This window comes from Hydra viridissima, unplaced genomic scaffold (genome assembly GCF_058129835.1).
Source record: "Hydra viridissima isolate aposymbiotic clone 2 unplaced genomic scaffold, HvirCarnegie_v1 scaffold_5, whole genome shotgun sequence".
NCBI lineage: Eukaryota > Metazoa > Cnidaria > Hydrozoa > Anthoathecata > Hydridae > Hydra > Hydra viridissima.
The window spans coordinates 4387081-4405659 of NW_028324304.1; the positions used below are offsets into that span (position 1 = coordinate 4387081).

The window sequence follows — 18579 nt, forward strand, 5'->3', positions numbered from 1 at the left end:
TTTTACGTTTCTTGTTTTTAATTGACTTACACAAAAAATTTTCCGTTGGGTTTCTTGTCAGTAGATAGTCAATAATAGAAATTTTCCTCCAAAATGAGTGACAGAAAATTTAGTAAACCCGTCAAAATATGAAAAAACAACTGTTTCAAAATTTAAATATGCGTATATATTTATATATATTGTAGAAAAAATACATGAACCAGAAAACATTCCCAATTAATAATATTAAAATAAAAAAAACCGAATAGCAGAAAAATATATTCAAACTCTTTATAAACTTTCTATCGTCAAGCGTGAGATTCGTCTGTCGTAGATTGTGCAATTGGTCTTGAAGTTTCATTAGATTCGCCAGTCAATTTTGCCTAAACACGCAATTAGATAAGCATCAGCCGACAATTTATTTGGAAAATAAACGCGCAATTTATTTTCCACGCAGTAGAAACAGAAGTGCTGTAGTAAAAACATAGCCGTACGTAAAAAACGCATAGGATTAGTGCTTTTGTCGCTGTCCATTTGTGCTTAGGAAAACCAAAGAAAAATCTTATCGAAGAATTCTTCGTTGGGTGGTTTTAGTTTGGTTTTATTTTGTAATTCATTTTGGAGGTATTTGGTATTAGAATTTTAAGAAATACAAAGTAACAATTAATGAGAATTCCAAACATATTTTATTTAAAAAAAAAAAAAAAAAAAAAAAAAACTTGACCATCACAATTTTTTAACATGGAAAATATCTAAAACAATCCATTTTTAAATTTCTCTTCAAATACAAAAACACCTCAAGTTGTTTCAAGATCGCATTTGATCTTTTAGTTCAAACGATCAGCTGTGATAGTAGGATAGTAGGATAGGAGGATAGAGAAAAGAAAAAACGCTTTTAGAGAAGTAACAAACTTAGAGAGACAATAAATTTAAAGAGTTATAAAATATTTTTGTTTATAAAGTTTTTAGAGTTAATAGCTTTTGTTTTTGGCCACACTTTACAAACATAAAAATATGTAGCAATCAAAATAACTAATACCAGAAAATAGGAATTATGAAAGAAACCAGAAATAAATAAAATCTTATAAATAATCAAAGTATAAACTATTTAAAACATAATATTTTTAAAAAGTAAAAACAAACACGAAAAGCGAGAATCCAATAACTGATCATAACTACGTAACGACGGTGATCTGTTGTTTATAATTTTCTATCAAATATTTTTACGGGTGACTATTTTTCACAAGCTTAAAATTCTGAACAGTTTTAAAATAATTATTAAGAACTATTAGGAAAAAAAATCTTTTCATAGAAATTTGCTGAATATCTTGATCTTAAAAAATTTTCAAAAATAAAGACTTTTCAAGATTCTATAATTCTTTATAATCGTTATAAATTACTTCCGGGCGCATCCTTTATGGCTGGTTTGGATCCAAATGATCCTGTAAGGATTTTGTTCTAGAAAAAATGACCATGGAATGTTTAAAATTATCATGGTGTTATTTGAACTTTTAAACACTAGCATTACACACATTATGTAAACAACAACAAGTACCGACACTTAAAAATAACTTTACACTATGTTGCTGTACATTGTTACCTTGGAAACATCAACTTGTCACATTTCCAAGTCTCTTTAAGAATCTTTTGAAAACCATTTACATACTTATAGTTTTTATAGTAAAATACAGTAACTTAACAAGATATATGAACAAAATTAAACTAAAGGGAACTCACACTAAAGTCAAACAGAGATTTATCTATGTAATACAAATTGTACTGCTATGAATTAGGAATTTTTAAAATTTAACATTAGGAAAACCAAGTTTACAATTCAAAAATACAGGCAAAGACCAGCATAAAATGTTGTGTTTGAAGACTTCAGTGAACCTTTGATTTTAAAGATTTTATAACACCTCAATAGTATTCTATTGCCACTCAGAAGTAAAGGGAAAGTACTAGTACATAACAAAAGAGACACAACCACAAAACTTTTTGAAATTGGACAACTAATGTTTTTCCCCTGCAGTTTTCAATTATATGCAATACATAATCGGAAACTTCTCAAAAAAAAAAAGTGCTAATGATTTATGGACTTTTTATATATAGACTTTTTAGACTGATTTTGACTTATTGTATGGTTTCCATTTGTATTAGTTTCTTTTTGTTTGGATCTTGCCCATATAATGATATAGAACATTTTAATTGACCTTTGTGTGTCAATTCTTTATATGTATGATTGTCCTATACACAATTTGAATAGCAGCATGTCTTGTTTGCAATTAGCTGCCTCTACCCCCATAAAGGGTAAAATATATAAAGATATTCCATCTGGTAACACATCCATGACGTGTTAACAAATTTTACAAATGTGTTAATCAAATTAATAAATTTTCTAGTTTTAAGACTAACAAAAACTAGAAAAAAAATTCTTTTTGTCTGTAACATTAAATCAAATGAGGAAGTCATATTGTACCATGTCCCTTAAATGCTGATGAATGAATCACTTGTTGTAATAACTTGTACAAATATCTCAGCTTTATATAAACTTGTATTTTACCAGTTTGATTCCTTGGGGAAACTAAACTTTTTGTTTTATTTTGAGTAAAAGGTCAAATAAGTAAATAGAACACACAATAAGAAGCTATTTTGTCAATTAGTTTAATTGTTAGATTTGGTGACTTCATCTTTACATATTTATTTCACAAAAGGTCAATTATATGTAAATTATCCACTTTACATTAGAAAAAAGATTCTGTTTTAATGAATCTGTTCTCCAATAGAATAGCTACTTGCATTTCAACATTAAAGTTGGTGTAAAACATTAATTCTGTTAATATAAATAAACCAAGAAAACAATCGAAAAATGAATCCATTTCTATTATTTTAGGTAAACTAAATTATAATTCAAGAGACAAATACTAAAAATTCTTACTTTAACAACGTTTGTTGTGGACCAGAATCTTTCAGACATAGAAGCAACTTTTGGTGACTCTCTAAAATTAAAGTATTTACAAAACTTTTTACGGTGGCATTTTACAGTGAATTCTTCCCAAAAATTCTTCACAAAAATTAATGAATGATAAAATAACAGTTTAAGCAAAGAAGTTAAAAACAGAGCAAAAATTTCAAAAAGAAACATACTTTATTTCTGTCCATTTGTTTGCGGTAGCAGTGCCAAGTGTTTTCAAAGCCGAGGAAGTCTTTTGGCTTGCATCTGATAGAACTTGTTTCGATTTGTTTACTCTGTAAAGAAAATGCTGCTGATCTTAAATACCTATAAGTCACACTCTCTTAAATTTTTTAATGAAAAGTTGAGTAGTTTCATTTATCAGAAAAAAATGTGAAATAATTTTACAATAAAAACTTGAAGAAGCTACTCCAAGATAAATGAAAAAAGTCAACTAACATAGTTTGATACTTATCCCATTATAAGTGTTTTAAAAGCTCCTTAGGCTGAATAGAAGCCATAAAAACTTAATAACCTCAATAAAGTTCAGTTTATTACATCTCTGGATAATATGTAAATGAAGGGATACAAGTAGTGAATATTTTTAAGTTATCCAGATTTATAATTAATTTGATTTATAATTCAATTACAAGATAATTTTAAATTATTTTTATCACCCATTTTAAATGTTGGAAAAAAGTTGTTGATTATTTTCTAAAATGAAGGATTTAAAGTTTTTTAGTTAATAAAGTAATAACTTATATTTAAAACTGGGCATGAAAGGGTAAGAGTTCTTTGTAAAAAAAATAGCTAAGAATTTTTTATCAAAACAGTATATTAGAAAACATCAACAAATAATTTTTTGTTTGTTTTTAATGAACATGTATATTTATAGTTGTGTTGTTCTTATAAAACTCTTTTTATTCTAATAAAAGATTTCTAACAAGATTTGCATTTTCTCCCTTTCCACTTAAAAACAACAAAAAAATATTAGGCATTTTTATTTTAATTGAAACTAATAAAAGTCTTATAAAGATATTTTAAGTCATATATAATCAAAATAAATGATCTTATAAAGATATTTTAAGAATCATAAATAATCAAAGTAAAAGGATAAACCTAATTACAGTCTGATATAAATACATTTAGTAGAGTATTTACTAAAAACAATAAGATCTTAAATATTTATGATGAACTTTGTAATAATAAAAAAAAAGTATTAATCATAAATAAAATATGAAAAAGTAAAGAAAAGGAGCATATACAAAAAAAAAAATAAATAAATAAAAGAATTAAAAAGCTTTGAAAAAGTTGAAAATGAATAATTAAATAAGTATCATTTCAGGCTATTAAGAAAAAATGGCTCCTTCAGTACATTTAAAATCCTGTTAGTATTGTGGCTTGATATAGATAAAGCAAAGCATTTTTTCAAAGGAAAAAACATTCACAAAAAAGGTTATCACTATATTCAAATATAATGGAGGAAAAAAGTATGATATAGCAATCCTGAACAATAAGTTAACTTACTCATTACTGCCTTAGCAGAGTTGTTTCTGACAACAGGAATAAAGTTATTGATTTAAAAATTTAAAAATGTACTTAAAAGACATTGGAGAAAAACTAAGTGTTAGAAAAAAAGAGAACAACAAACGTTAACTTTAAAAAAATATCTTTACACTCTAATTTTTTCTTTTTCTTTTTTTCTTTTTCCAAAATACTAGATATACAAAACAAAGACTAAAAAAAACCTAGCAATACTGTAAATGCATGTCTCAAAAAAGTAATATACATACGCTTGAGAATTTTGAATTCTGGCCCATCGAGTGTCACCAATTTCAGTACGTAGCTCATAAAGCCTCTTTTCTTTCCTTTGAATTGAATGTTTTAATGTGGAGATATCATCTTCAATCTACATGAAAAACTCAACCTTTAAATTTTTATTGATATTACTAATTCCACCACAAAACAAAACAGTTTTTTAAATATAAAAATCTTTTTTAAAGTTACTTAATTTAGATTCTATGAGCTAGCAAAATTAACCAACAAAAGCTAACTTATTGCTTTAGTTGTTTGAAGTTTTATTACCAAAAACTGTTAGCAAAACTCTAAAAATAGTTAAACTCTTAATAAATATTAAAGGTAATTAATTGCTTTTAAGTTTAGATAAAGACACAATCAGCAAAAATTCTATAAAAAGCATTAATAATTTTTGATCAAGCATTTAATCTCAAAATATTTTTCTTACTCAACTACCTCTGCATAAAAGTGTATGAAGCATCTGCATTTAAAAAGAAAATACATAATGTATACTGATTTATAAATATATGAATGTTTATAAAGATGAAGTATAGAAAAAAACTGTTAGATTTTTGTTACATGTTTCATAACTTAAAACCTTTAAGAAGTAAATTTTTCATTAAAAATAAAAAAATTAACCAAACTTTTTAAAATATATTCAAGTAAAATTATATCTCTCGTTCGAAGAGATTTATTTGTAGTTTGTAATCAGATAAAACTGTTGTTAATTAGAGTAAACAATTAAAAAAAAAAAAAAATACAGATAATACTTACAATACTTAAATACATAAAATTTCATAAAAAATTGTAAGGACAGATATTCCATTTAGGTTACTGACTATACCCAAACTAGACATTGTATTTTATAACATTTTATGAATAACTGTAAAGTTTATCGAACCTTTTTAATCTCTTGCATAATTTCTTCCCTTCTCTCGTCTGATATTTCAGGCAGCCCATTTTTTACTCCATTATTTTCACTTTCTCCTTCAGCTAAATCGACGTTAGAGACTTTTGGAGTTGTTGCCATTTTTTTTCAGAGCGTCATAAGTTTTAAAAAACTTTATGAAGCTATTATCAAGTTTTTTTTGTAAACACTTTCTCCGGCGAAAAACTTTGTCACATGCGCAATCGCAAACTCCTCCTGAAACGAGATTATGTAGTAGCCAAAACAAAAGACATGAACAACAGATAATCGCATCAAAATTTTTCATATCACTAAATATCTTTTCACAAACTATGGGCAATCTAATATAAATATAAAATACGGACAAGAATACAATCTTAAGTGACCGTGCAAGACTTTGTACAATGGCTTGCAACATAATATTTACAAAAATTCCGATTTGTAGCACACAAAATTAACCCAACGAAGAATATATACTAAAATTTGCTTATCTTATGCATCAAGATATGCAAATTTTTAATCCTTTTTAGTAAGAATAATATGAGGTATGCAAATTGTTTGTAATTACTTTTGAATAAACTAAAAGAGAATTTGTAATTATCTTTTAGTTGTGCGAGTTTAAGCTAAACTCTTAAGGGTTTGACGAACGTTTGCATGAGAAAAATAAAATGAAACATCATTTTATTATCTTTTTAGAAAAAATCAATTCGGAAACAAAAAAAGAATATTTTAAAAATAAATATTTTATTCTTGTGTAATTCACAAGGAAATAAGTTCATGAAATGTGGTTCGTAAATGCACGTGAAGTGAACATGGATTTTAATTTCAAAGAATTGATAAAGTCTTACTATGATCAGTAAAAAAAGATATGCAAGTAATGCAAAATACAAGTAATGCAAGACCCTAAAGACTATTTACTGTCTTGCATTAAGATTTTTAAACAACTAATTGTTTACAAATCTTAAATATTGAAAAATTTACGAACGAATCAATTAGAAAAACATTTAATTAAACACTAAATTTTTTATGAGATAAAAATTAAAACGACAGGAAAAAAAGTGTAAAGTTTTTAACCGGGATTTTGTCAACAAGATCAAGAGGAGGATCATGACCAACCCAGGAGGATCATGACCAACCCAGCTAAAACAATCAAAAGCATACCCTGAAATGTTGGGTTTAGTGTCAGAAAGTGAAGGAAGCTGGGCAGCGGTCTTTAATTAGGACAAAATAGATTTATGCTTACTGAGTTTGCACCAATTATTACCTGTACGCATATCAAATGCGAATATGGCGATAAAAAAGAGAAAAATTTCTCCGGAAAAGAACATGAACCCCATGTACTGATGGGGTCACATAGCCTATCCGCAAATGAAAGAAACTTCGACAAAGACAGCCTACATATCAGAAGAAATGCATTCAAATGCAGGAGGTAAATATAATATACCGTTGTTTATACTGTTACTACTAATTTCAATAAACAACAATTTAATAAATAACAAATTTTAAAGATATGGATGTAGAGGATGCAACGACATTGCTGTTAAAAGAGATGGATCGACCTGCGAAACATGCAAGTTTTACGTTGAAGTTAAGTACATTAGTACAGTTGCTTACTACAACAATGTCACTCCCTATTTTCAAAACATTTTTAAACCACATTAGCAATATTATAAATACAACACCAGCTTATATAGAAAAAGCACCAATTTTGACGGAAAGATCAAAAAAAAAAAAAACATATAAAAGATGCGTTCATAAAATGCATAAAAGATCTAAAGCTTATGAACAGCAGACACTACGATAACACATTAGCAACAGATCCACAATTAAGAGACATGGAGCTATCTATTCCTGCCTCTGAACTGGAGAGCTGCAAAAAAACAATTTTCCGTCAAAACTACCATAAAGAACATAACATGCTAAAAGAAAGAATAATACCATGTAATGATATAGGAAGATTTGGCGCGGTCATATATTTTTTTGCGTCGTATAGGTTTTTTGCGTCGTATAGCTTTTTTGCGTCATATAGCTTTTTTGTGTCATATAGCTTTTTTGCGTCATATAACTTTGTTGCGTCATATAGCTTTGCAAAAAATTGTATCTCAGTAGATAGATTAATACACCTACTTTGTAATTTCATTTTTAACGTAAACAATAAAAAGAGAGGATTGATATTGTGTGAACCATCAGATAGCGGTAAGTGATTTTTGGCAAACCTGTTATTCGGAAATTATTTACCCCACGAAATTGGGTAATTGTCCGACAGGGTCCTAATTCGTCGGCATTCCTATTGCAATCATTAGCCAACTGCATCGCATACCAATGCGATCAGATGGTATTCGAACAACTTGGTGTAATACAGCTAATGAAGCAGTTATTGGAGGGCGTCACGACTCTGACAACAGATATAAAATGTAAAGATGCGTAGTGATAACGATGAATAGTGCTAATAAAATGACATTCTAAATTGGCACCCGGAAGAATACAGTGCATTTGAAAATAAGTGCACTATATTACTCATGGGAAAACCATTATTAGACATATTTAAAGCACGGGGGTTATCAGAAATATGGTGTTCGAGGAAAACGAAAGGTTTTTTCTTTAGAACTTTCATCATAACTTCCATTACAAATCGTGATATAGCTTTTATAACCTGTTTATTCTAAATATAATTGAATACTTAAAGGTTTTGACTAAATAATTTAGCAAGACCATCAACACTTCACAAGTATTAAAATATGGAACTAGAAAATTTTCGTCACCAGTTTTTGATGTTATCCTCGCGGTGACCTGTTATAAAATACGTCATGGGCAAGAAGCATTCCGCTTGTATGATGGGTAAGTTAAAAGATAAAATAGATTGACGTCATAACAATAGGAACATAAAAATGTCATAACAACACTGAAGAAATTATACTCTCATATTTCTTCAGCGTATCTTGTAAAATTCGTAAATCTACATATGGTCAAATTTTTGCATTGTGTAGAAAAGCCTTGCATTGCGTATAACTCTAATATCCCTTTCTAGCGTGTTAAAATTGTCCAAAAAAATTTGAAGAAAAAAGAAATTTCTGCAAAACTGGCCATTTTTACCATCCCCTGAAAAGTAAATGAACTTGCATTTACGAGTTTTATAATATGGCTTCGCTTTAATTGCGAAAATTTTAGTTTTTTTACAGAAAAAGATTCGCTAACAAATACTTCATAAAACATTTTCATATTTTACTATACATTCAATAAAATATTCTAAATTTTAAACCATTTAACAATATTTGGAAATGAAATATTAGGAAATGAAATATTTAACATTCAAGTTCGGTTTAAAAAAGCTATTTTCGAAAAATTCTCTGTCAAACAGTGAAGACATATTTCTTTAGACGTAGGCAAAATGCACACACTACCCAAATTACGGTTCCAAAAGTCGCTACAGCCAAGTTAGACCCATGAGTAGGTTGTTGTTCACTCCAGTATATGTTAAATGACACCAAACTATGTCCAATGTAAATAAACAAGGAGTTGACACCTGAAAATTTTCCATAAATAAGTACTTTTAAAAAGAATGCCTAATAATTTTAATCATAATTATCTGCGAAATGGGAATTTTTTCGGATATTGCGGAGCCTCTAAAATCCATGTAATACCTAAACCCCCCTCCCCAAAAATAAGTTTAATTAAAAACTCATAGTTAAAAAACTCTTAAGATAATTCAATTAAATTTCAAGATTTTAAAGTATTTAAATTTAGAAAACTCTCGTTAATTTATGTGTGTGTGTGTGCGCGTGCGTGTGTCTTTCTCAAATTTATTAGAATTTTTTGTGTTAAAGTTATATGGAATTTGTTATTTTCTTAGATGGCGGCTTTAAAACAAGAGGATAACTCCGCAGAAAGGATTGAGTGTTTAGAATATCGATTTACGGAAAGAGTCAACGAAATAGAGGAGGCTATTGATTCCTGCGCCACAAGAGTAATTTTTTAAAATATTTGTTGGAAATTAGTGGCTTGCACGTTCGTAGTTTAATCTCATATAAACGGTTTATATCTTTATTTGCATTTGTTTTTTTTTGTTTTTTTTCCCAGATAACTAAAATGGAACACAGGTTATTCAATGAATTATAAAGATTTAGATTAAAAAAAAGATTGTTTTTTCTTTTTCATTACCATAGTATACTAACAAAGTTGAAAATGTGTTAACTTTTTTTAACATTTTTTAATATATAATATTTTTAATATTTTTTATGTATATATTTTTTTAATAGATTATATTTTTAATATTTTTTCAATATATTTTTTTTTTTAATATTTTTTAAATATACTTTTTTTAATATATTTTTTTTTGAATACTGTTTTAAATATAATGCATTTCCGATTTAAGTATATTGATTGATTAGACAATTTCACAGTTCTTAATACAAATGTAAACAAATTCTGATACAAAGACATTCATATATTATAACAGACAGCAGGCTGCTAAAATTTATGGATGTCCTAGATTAAAATACTCAACAGTTTTCTATTAGTAGCGTCACGAGGGTATATTAACCCCGAGTGCATCGAGTGCACCAAAATCAAGCCCTACTTAACCTTTTTTGTGTTACAACATTTCAAAAGTTTAAATTTTTAAAGAAACTTTGCTTTACTTTTTAATTTATAAAAATAAAAAATGACGACCAAATAATATAAAATTTTCCTTTTTAAAACTTTTCTTTTTCAAAATATAGAACGATAAAAGATCAAAACAAGAAGAACCAGGTAAGAATAAGGACAAATAGATGAGAACAAAAAAATTGAATATTGACTTGACGTTTAGAAAATCTCACCACAAAAGAAGAAAGGGGATCCATTCCAAATATGAAAAATATCACAAACGATGTAGCAAAAACTAAACAGCACAAATGATGTTGCACTTGTTGCCATGACAAACGACAGAGACCTAAATAAAAAAAAAAGGAAAGATATTTTAAAAGAATGTAATGAAAAATCAATAAAAATCAATGGCAATTAAAATCAATAAAATTAAAATTAAAACAACAACTAAATTGAAAATTATAATTAGAATTCCACACAGTGAATTATACCATAAATTCTTGTTAATAGGAATTGTGCCGTTCTGTAGAGTTGCTTTAGTAAGACCAAGGGCTATTCCACCCTAAAATAAAGACTTTCTTATAAACATAAAAACACAAAAATCATAAAATAAAATAAAACATAACAATATCTAACGAAAACATTAAACACACAAAAAAGTAAAAATAAACTTTATCATCTTATAACAATATTATGAGATAACAATGTTAGTTATAAATTGCAAATCATTAAAATTCTTTTTGTTAATCATAAAAACTATTTCATCCTTGAATAATACATACAGTAACCAAAGCCCATATGAACCATCTGGAAACTTGACTTTTATGAGATTTGTACATGAACATTATACGTCCTGCCTGCAAAACAAATGCTTAATAAAACCATTTTTAACAATAAAAAAACACAATCTGTTTGGTTAACCAAACGTGTAAAACTAAAAAATTTGAACTCTTGTTTGAAGTTGCCGGAGTTAAACACTCTTTAAAACAAAAACATTTTCATTGCAATACTACTTTTAAAAATACTTGTAAAACTTTTAAACTTTGTAAACTTTTAAATCAGGAAAAGTTAAAAAACCTGCAACCCAAAGAACGTAAGAACAATTGAAGTGAGATAACCAAGCAACCCTTCTGGATCAAAATTCTGACTTGTTGAGTAAATGCTCTAGAAAATGCAGACAAGCATGCAACAGAATGGTATTGCAGAAATAATATACATTTGTTGGGTTTTACTATACATTCAATAAAATATTTTAAAACTTAAAAGTCTAAAAAAACCTTCAATGTAGGATTTCTGTATAAATGTTTTTCTCCCAGTACTAATCTATCTATGTAACCTGCGGCTCCACCTGTGCAATTGAAGTACTTTCCACCTTCAGCCAGACCACCAGGACCAAGATAGCCTCTATGAAACAACACATTTTTTTCATAACAGAGTTTTCAATATTTGTAATCAAAAAAGAGAATATAATTTATACATTGGACATCCTGGGACTGGCAGGGAAAAAGTAATAGCAGTATGGGTTGCAATAAGAAAAAATATAAAAAGCCATTGAACACCAAAAGGGATGATGTCTTGGAGATGAAATATCCAATTGATTGAAGAAAAGCTCTAAAAATTAATACTAATTTAAGAAAAAGTAGAAAAAATAATAAAGGAATATAAAGCCAACAAATTAGAAACTTTGAAATCTAAATATTTATAATTCATTTAATTACCTTAAGAGCTTGTTCACTAGGGGATGAAACCAAATTCAAAGTAGCTATCACAAAATAACAAACACCAAATCTTTGCAAAACTCCAGGTATGCGCCATGTTGGTAAACTTTGTCCTAGAAATCAAAATAATTTAAAAGTTGAAAAAAAAAGAAACCCTTGGTTACTTGAAACATGTTTTTATCATTTGCTTCTAAAACTAAATGAAATTAAAAACTTGTAATTAAAAAAAAAAGATTTTAAAATCAATGTTATAAAATTGAAACCTGAATTTAAAATGAGTCCAATAATAAAAAGTTTGATTGAGCGAGCGAAAATAACCCAAAATGCTGCCAATTTGTTCCCCTTTTGCCTCTGAAGACGTCTATGAGAAAGATTGATGCTTATCCCCATAATGAAAATAAACCAAGGAAAAACAAGATCTGATAAAGTCAAACCTAAAATTAAAAAACTGATCAAAAAAACTAATAAGTATTTCACTGGCGTAAAATGTTTTACACAGCAAACTAAATTCAAATTTTTTAAATTCAAATTTTTTATAACTTTAAAAAAACTTACTATCTATTTAACATAGATTAAAACTTTTTTTTAGTTTTGATTGAATTCCAACAATCTATAACTTATCATTTATGGAACTCATAAATTTTACAAAATGTAACTTTGATTTGATATAACTCTAGTTGATATTATATGATTTATTGAAATAACACTATTTGATGTGGTATATATTTACTAGAATTACATTTCACAGGTAGTGACAAAAAAACGAAAATGCATTTAAGAGAGCATAACTCCTTTAATTTTTTTCAAATTAAAAAAAGTATTACGTAGAGAATTTTTCAAGCTTTAAAAATGTATTATTATTTATCTTCTATAACTATATTTCTATGAATATTATTGATTCAACCTTTTACCAATCCCGTAAGACATTGTACTTTGCAATAGAAATAAAGTATTGTTCAAACAATACTTTATTTCTATTGCAAAGTTGATCAATAGTCTCTGCTTGTCAGTTGTTCTTGTATACTTCTCCTTTTAATTTAAACTAAAAGTTTTCAACAGGCCTGCATTCAGGTACATTGGGAGGGTTATCTTCCTTTTCAACAAAATTGATGTTATTTTGAGTGAAAATACTCCACTACAGTTTTTATGTAATGTGATGTTGTTAGGTCTGGCCAGAATAGGTTATTATCATCTAGATGGTTTGCTTTGATGAAAGGAACAAATCTTTTCATGATCCATTTGCTAAGGTTTAGAAATACTTTTAGCTAAAATGCAAATCCAGACTTTTCAACTGTTACCAAGCGTAAAATATAATCCAGATTTTTCAACTGGATTATATTTTATGCTTGGTGGTGTTAAAGAAGTGTTACTAGTGTAGAAATTTTGATTTCCATTAAGATTCATCATCAATTATTCAATTGTGATTTTTGCATTTTTCGACTGCATCTCAATCTTATTTTGCATTTTTATGACATTTTATTGCATTATTATTGCATTTCTATTCTTAATGGAATCTTTTTTTTTTTTTGGCATTTATTATCTGTGTGTTTCTGCTGTGTTTTGCAGAAAAAAAGAAATTTTCTACTTAACTCTGTGAGACGCCATCCTTGTGGTCAATCATGGTCTTCAGCTTAGTAATGTTCTTCTTCGCCATTTTTATAGCAACCCGACCACTTCCTTTAACTAGTGGAGTTCCAATTCCATTTTCTATTCATTCAATACACGGCATATGATTGCTTTTGGCATTTTTTCTGCTTTAAAATGACAGTAAGCGTAATATTTACCTTGTTGCTTACTGGCCATGTAAAAACCACACATGTGTTCATGAAGTTGCAGTTATATTGAAAGAAAACAAATCTAACCAGGAGCTTAGATTTGTTTATTTTCATTTTCAATCCTTGAGTTTTAATTGCTTTTTTTTTTTATTTAAAACTAGAATAAATTTGCAATAAAATACACATAATATATCTATGCAACTAATAGAATTAGTCCATGCAAATTTAAAATGAATGCAGTCTCATTTTTTTGTCATTACCTGTTAAAGTACATTTCAACATTTGTGATGTTTAACTTCAAATTGTTTAGAAAAAGTTAAGTATATTATATATTTAAAGCTGCTTCCTTTTATTCTGAATTATTAATATAATTGATAATATATAACAACAAGTAAAGCTATAAATTTATTTATTACTTTAAAAAAAGTTACAAACCATTCCAAATTGCATGATCAATAAAATGGTAATGACCGCCACCATAATTCACAAACACCATCAATATAATTGCAATTCTAACACAGCAATATGAATCAATAGTTAAATAATGTAATAAATAAAACAAAATTAAAAAGTCTGTTTTAACAAAATTTAAAAAAGCTATGAACTGATAAATGCATTTTTGCAACAAGATTAACACAGATTAATTGCACTGATAGATTCTATTTTACTCTATATAAACTTGTACTGCCCTGTGAAAAGAGTTCTTGTAGCCTTCTTGATACAAATACAATAATGACTTCTACATTTTATGTTTTTGTTATTTATTTCTTTATGGTAAAAAGAGAAAGAAAAAAATTTCCTCAAAAGTTTCATAATTTAAAAATTACTTTGCAACGCAAAAAATTGAATATGAAACTTTTTGTTATGGTGTTTTCAGGCAATGACTCTTATAATTGATATCGTTACTGTATGATTTGTTACTTACTATTCTTTTTAGTTTACGTATAATCATAATTAGTCATCTCTGCAAAATTTTATTCAATCAGTTGGTTTTAGAAAGGGTTTTCTGGCAGTAGCGTAGCATTATAGGTTTTGGGTGTTTTCAAGTCTGCCTTGATACATCTTCTGAAAAATCCATGCTATGTTTTGTGCAATTTCTTTAGCTGAGTACTTGGGATTCTTTTTGCAATAATTTACAAAATATCACAATAAAACTTGTAAATTTCACCAAAATAAAAATGGCTTTAAAAAGTTATTAACTTTAAAATAAAAAAATTTAGAAATCACAAACAGCCAATAAATCTCTCTCACCCCCTGAATGTATCCAATGATCTGATCCTTGAAGATTTTCTCTAAGAAATATTTTTAAAATATTTTATATAACCTTTGACAATGGCTTTTTACATTTTAAATTGTTTCTTATAATACAATTTTGTTTAAGGGTTTAAATTTGTATTGAAAATTTCCTACTTAGGATATTGAGCCATGAAACATTTTAATGACATACCAATATAATCTCATTTTGTGATGATCGAGTTGATTTACTGATGGTATCTATTTTACTCTCCCACTCCTCCATTTCCTTATTTTAAAACAAACAAAAAAACTAGAACAAAAATCATCATGCAAATACAAATAAAAAATGCATTCAATCTTAAAAAATGTTTTTTGTATTTAAGTATTTATGATGACCGTAATGAAGAAAGACATAAAAACATACCAAAAAATAATCTGAATCACTGATATCATTACCATGCTTAATTTTTCTATAAAAACAGAAGAATCTTTTAATAAAAAGTCTCAAAACCTTGTATATAAATAAATATAGTACATAAATATTAATAAAAATAACACATAGATATAAATATTTGAATATAAATATTTAAACTTATAAATATTTAAAACTTAAGAATTTGTTATTGATAATCGTTAACCAAAAAAATATTTAAGTCAAAAGAGTTTTTAAAAAAATATTTCATCATAAAATATTGTAAAAATCCAACCTATAAATTAATTTTGCCAATGGCCACAAAACTGATGCAACAACAAGTGCAGAAAGCAGGTAAATAAGTGCTTTAAAAAAACAAAACTTAAATTTAATTAAATCTTTTTTACTTTTTGACAAAACCAATTAAAAGTACAATATTTTATAAACTTAGATTTCAAAAAGACACTTACGTAGAATAGAAAAAGGTGGATTATTTGTAATTTTGTTGTTAATCACAAACGAATTTGATGGTGTTACTTGAATCAAATAAACATATTCACCGCTCTCAACAAAGTGCTCAGTTACTCTAAATACAAATCACAGATCTTACTGAACAAAAACACAACTCTACAACTTTCAAGGACTAAACTGTTTACTACAAGGAACTCTTTTTTCTTCTATTCAAAACTCACCTCAACGATTCGTTGAAAATGGAATTTAAAAACTCAAGTTTTGTAGGCCATCTGGTGTCAAATATATGTGTGAAGTTCTTTGATGATGAAACATTTCCAAGAAACATAAAGTTGCACTAAAAACAAAAGCTACACTTTAGACTTCTTAAGGGGAAACAAAAGTGCTGCATAGGAAGTATTTAAATTGACAAGTTACAATACTACTGTTTGATAAAGCAATAGTCTTGGATAGAGAATGAACAATAGTAATAATGTTTATGAGTTACAAACATGAGTTTTTTGGTAATCTTAACACTCACTCTTAAACTTGATGTAAATCTAATTTAAAACATCAATCTAATCTTATGCAGTTATATTCAAATAGTTTACAGTTTAACAGTGTTAGAAGAAAACAATTTGACTAAGTAAATGGAAGTGGGGTTGTTGCAACAAGCATTCATACATAGAAGTTTTACCAGTCATACTTAGAACTAAACCACCCCAAATCAAATGTAACATTAAAATCAACAATTAAATATTATTGTTAACTAGTTTATTATGAAACAATATACTACTTTGAATTTATGATTTTAAATAAAAAACAAACCTCAAAACAGTTTTGCATTATGGCTGAAACTTGAATTTCATTTACTGCATTTGTAAAGAATGTAACTGTTGAAAGATCCATTACAAAACTATTTACACCTGTGTCGCTAAATAAAGGATCAAACTCTATAGTGATAAGCTGTGAAATAACTAGCATGATTATAAACTCATTTGGAGTTGAAATCTTAATGGAGGATAGATGTGTTGTAAATAATGTTATGGTTGCGTCAGATTGACCTAGCATTTACAACTTGTTCTTAGCTAGCACATATCTTTCTAAACTGCTGTCAATGTTACTGGCAAAAAAATGTTGCTCCATACATGGAGTACATTAGCATGTGCAATAAGTATGGTGCTAACTAGAAACCTGTACAGTACAACAAACAATTTACCTGCAATTAATATTATATGTTAAACTTTTAACTAAACATTTAAAGACAACTCACTATATAATTGATAAGCTAAAATAACAATCCTAATAACTTTTATGACTGTGTGTTTGTATAGTAACTTTTAAGAATGTGTGTTTGGCAGCCCTACCAGTATTAGCACAATCAAATAATTGCCTACTAGCTATGAGTAACGACATGTATCAACAGTATTGTTTAAGAACGGAAGTAATATGGATGTACAAAACACAACTTCAATGTGGGGTTTACTTACAAATCTTACATGTTTTTAGCATTGACATAAATGAAGGTTAAAAAAAAACTGTGAACAGTTTTTGGTTTTTAGAACAAATATTAGAAGTAAATGATTAACCAGCAGTATCCATGTCAAAATGCAAGACCTTTAAACACTAACCCTATCTCAATTTTATCGCAATTTATCTTACATCAACAGAAGAGATATTAAAACTCTAAGAAACCTTAGATACATCAATGAAGCAAAACAAGCAAATTGAAATACGAATTTATTTTTAGTAAAAGTCATAAACGACGGTTTTTTTTTTTTTTTTTTTTTTTTGTTATTGTTTATTTATAAACAAAAACACTCTAAAGTTAAAAAAGAAGTGAAAATATTGTAAGCAGATTCCTAGAAAAATATCTCTTTTTAGCTTTCTCTTTCTCTTCAGAACTAAATTGTGCCCATATAACACATTACTACAAACTCAATTGTTACACTGAGACGTTTGATTATTTTTTTTACGTTTTTAAAGAAATTGATACTTGATGCTTACCGTTTTTAAGTTTGATGACAGAATACGTTCTTTAGTTGTTTAAATAAACCAAGACAGTATAAATAGAAGTTTAGATCATATACTTAAGACTTAAGCTTCTTTGGACAGAGAACTATTTGGCAAAGCTGCTCGAAGCACATGGCATTGATTATAAACAAAGTTTAAGGTGAGTTTTCACTGACAGAAAATCGATAAACGGAAGAAAATAACTTTTAAGTTTAGACTGTATTTTATCATCATTTTAGCACAAATGAAATCTTTTTTAAAATCAAAAACCAAATATCTATAATTAAGAAACTCACATAAGTTCTCTAAGTAGTTTTGCGTTAAGACAAAACTACTCTACGAACGTAATCTTCTTTTACCACCTTTGACTTAAACAGAAAAGTGATGTTAAAGAAATTTTTCAGCTACCAAAATTTTATTTTAGAGGATGCGATAATATCATCAAAAACCTCGACACTAAGTAATTATTAGATGACACAAAAACATAACACAACAATGGTTTCAAAGAAAAATGTTTAAACCAAAATATGAAATTCGCATATTCTGCTGTTCAGGTTCGTATTACTTCATTAAAAAGCCATTCCATCAATATTTTCGATTTGACCATATAAGTAAGCATCGACACACTGATCCATTTTTAAAGTTAAGGAACCCAAAATTAATCTTTTTCAATGTGTCGATATTTTAAAAAAAAATGAAATTTGAACTTGAAGTAAAGTTGTTTACTTAACAACAAAATTTTAATGTTGTTCAACTTG

General features: G+C 27.5%; 2 protein-coding genes across 4 annotated transcripts; both read right to left on the reverse strand.

Moving 5' to 3' along the window:
• Positions 1–143: 143 nt before the first annotated feature.
• LOC145188982 (tumor protein D52-like) lies at positions 144–5874 on the reverse strand. 2 transcript variants are annotated; one of them, XM_090088535.1, is made up of 5 exons: positions 5628–5874; positions 4723–4838; positions 3124–3225; positions 2915–2975; positions 144–362 (listed from the first exon to the last, which is right to left on the reverse strand). In XM_090088535.1, exons 1-5 carry the CDS (start codon positions 5754–5756, stop codon positions 288–290), a joined length of 483 nt encoding a protein of 160 aa, XP_089944661.1. In that variant the 5' UTR covers positions 5757–5874; the 3' UTR covers positions 144–287. The 2 variants fall into 2 exon arrangements, with proteins under 2 accessions (XP_089944661.1, XP_089944662.1); XM_090088536.1 differs by lacking the exon at positions 144–362 and adding an exon at positions 959–1437.
• Positions 5875–8754: 2880 nt separating this feature from the next.
• LOC145188871 (heparan-alpha-glucosaminide N-acetyltransferase-like) lies at positions 8755–18480 on the reverse strand. Of its 2 annotated transcripts, none has more exons than XM_090088250.1 (17): positions 16637–18480; positions 16051–16166; positions 15829–15944; positions 15654–15723; positions 15371–15416; positions 15158–15232; positions 14962–15002; positions 14146–14222; positions 12199–12369; positions 11936–12048; positions 11695–11828; positions 11495–11621; positions 11295–11381; positions 11000–11074; positions 10709–10779; positions 10451–10563; positions 8755–9156 (listed from the first exon to the last, which is right to left on the reverse strand). In XM_090088250.1, exons 1-17 carry the CDS (start codon positions 16877–16879, stop codon positions 8984–8986), a joined length of 1848 nt encoding a protein of 615 aa, XP_089944376.1. In that variant the 5' UTR covers positions 16880–18480; the 3' UTR covers positions 8755–8983. The 2 variants fall into 2 exon arrangements, with proteins under 2 accessions (XP_089944376.1, XP_089944377.1); XM_090088251.1 differs by having other exon boundaries at positions 17816–17983.
• Between the last annotated feature and the right edge of the window lie 99 nt (positions 18481–18579).

Bases quoted from the DNA above. Each gene is read 5' to 3' on its own strand.
- LOC145188982 (XM_090088535.1), bottom strand. From the start codon at position 5,756: ATGGCAACAACTCCAAAAGTCTCTAACGTCGATTTAGCTGAAGGAGAA. The intron at 2,976-3,123 runs GTATGTTTCTTT...CTTTAATTTTAG, and splicing joins AACAAATGGACAGAAATAAA to AGAGTCACCAAAAGTTGCTT. The intron at 363-2,914 runs GTAAGAATTTTT...TTGCGTGTTTAG, and splicing joins CCACAACAAACGTTGTTAAA to GCAAAATTGACTGGCGAATC.
- LOC145188871 (XM_090088250.1), bottom strand. From the start codon at position 16,879: ATGCTAGGTCAATCTGACGCAACCATAACATTATTTACAACACATCTA. The intron at 15,724-15,828 runs GTAAGTGTCTTT...GTTTTTTTAAAG, and splicing joins TCCACCTTTTTCTATTCTAC to CACTTATTTACCTGCTTTCT. The intron at 12,049-12,198 runs GTTTCAATTTTA...TTTGATTTCTAG, and splicing joins TGGACTCATTTTAAATTCAG to GACAAAGTTTACCAACATGG.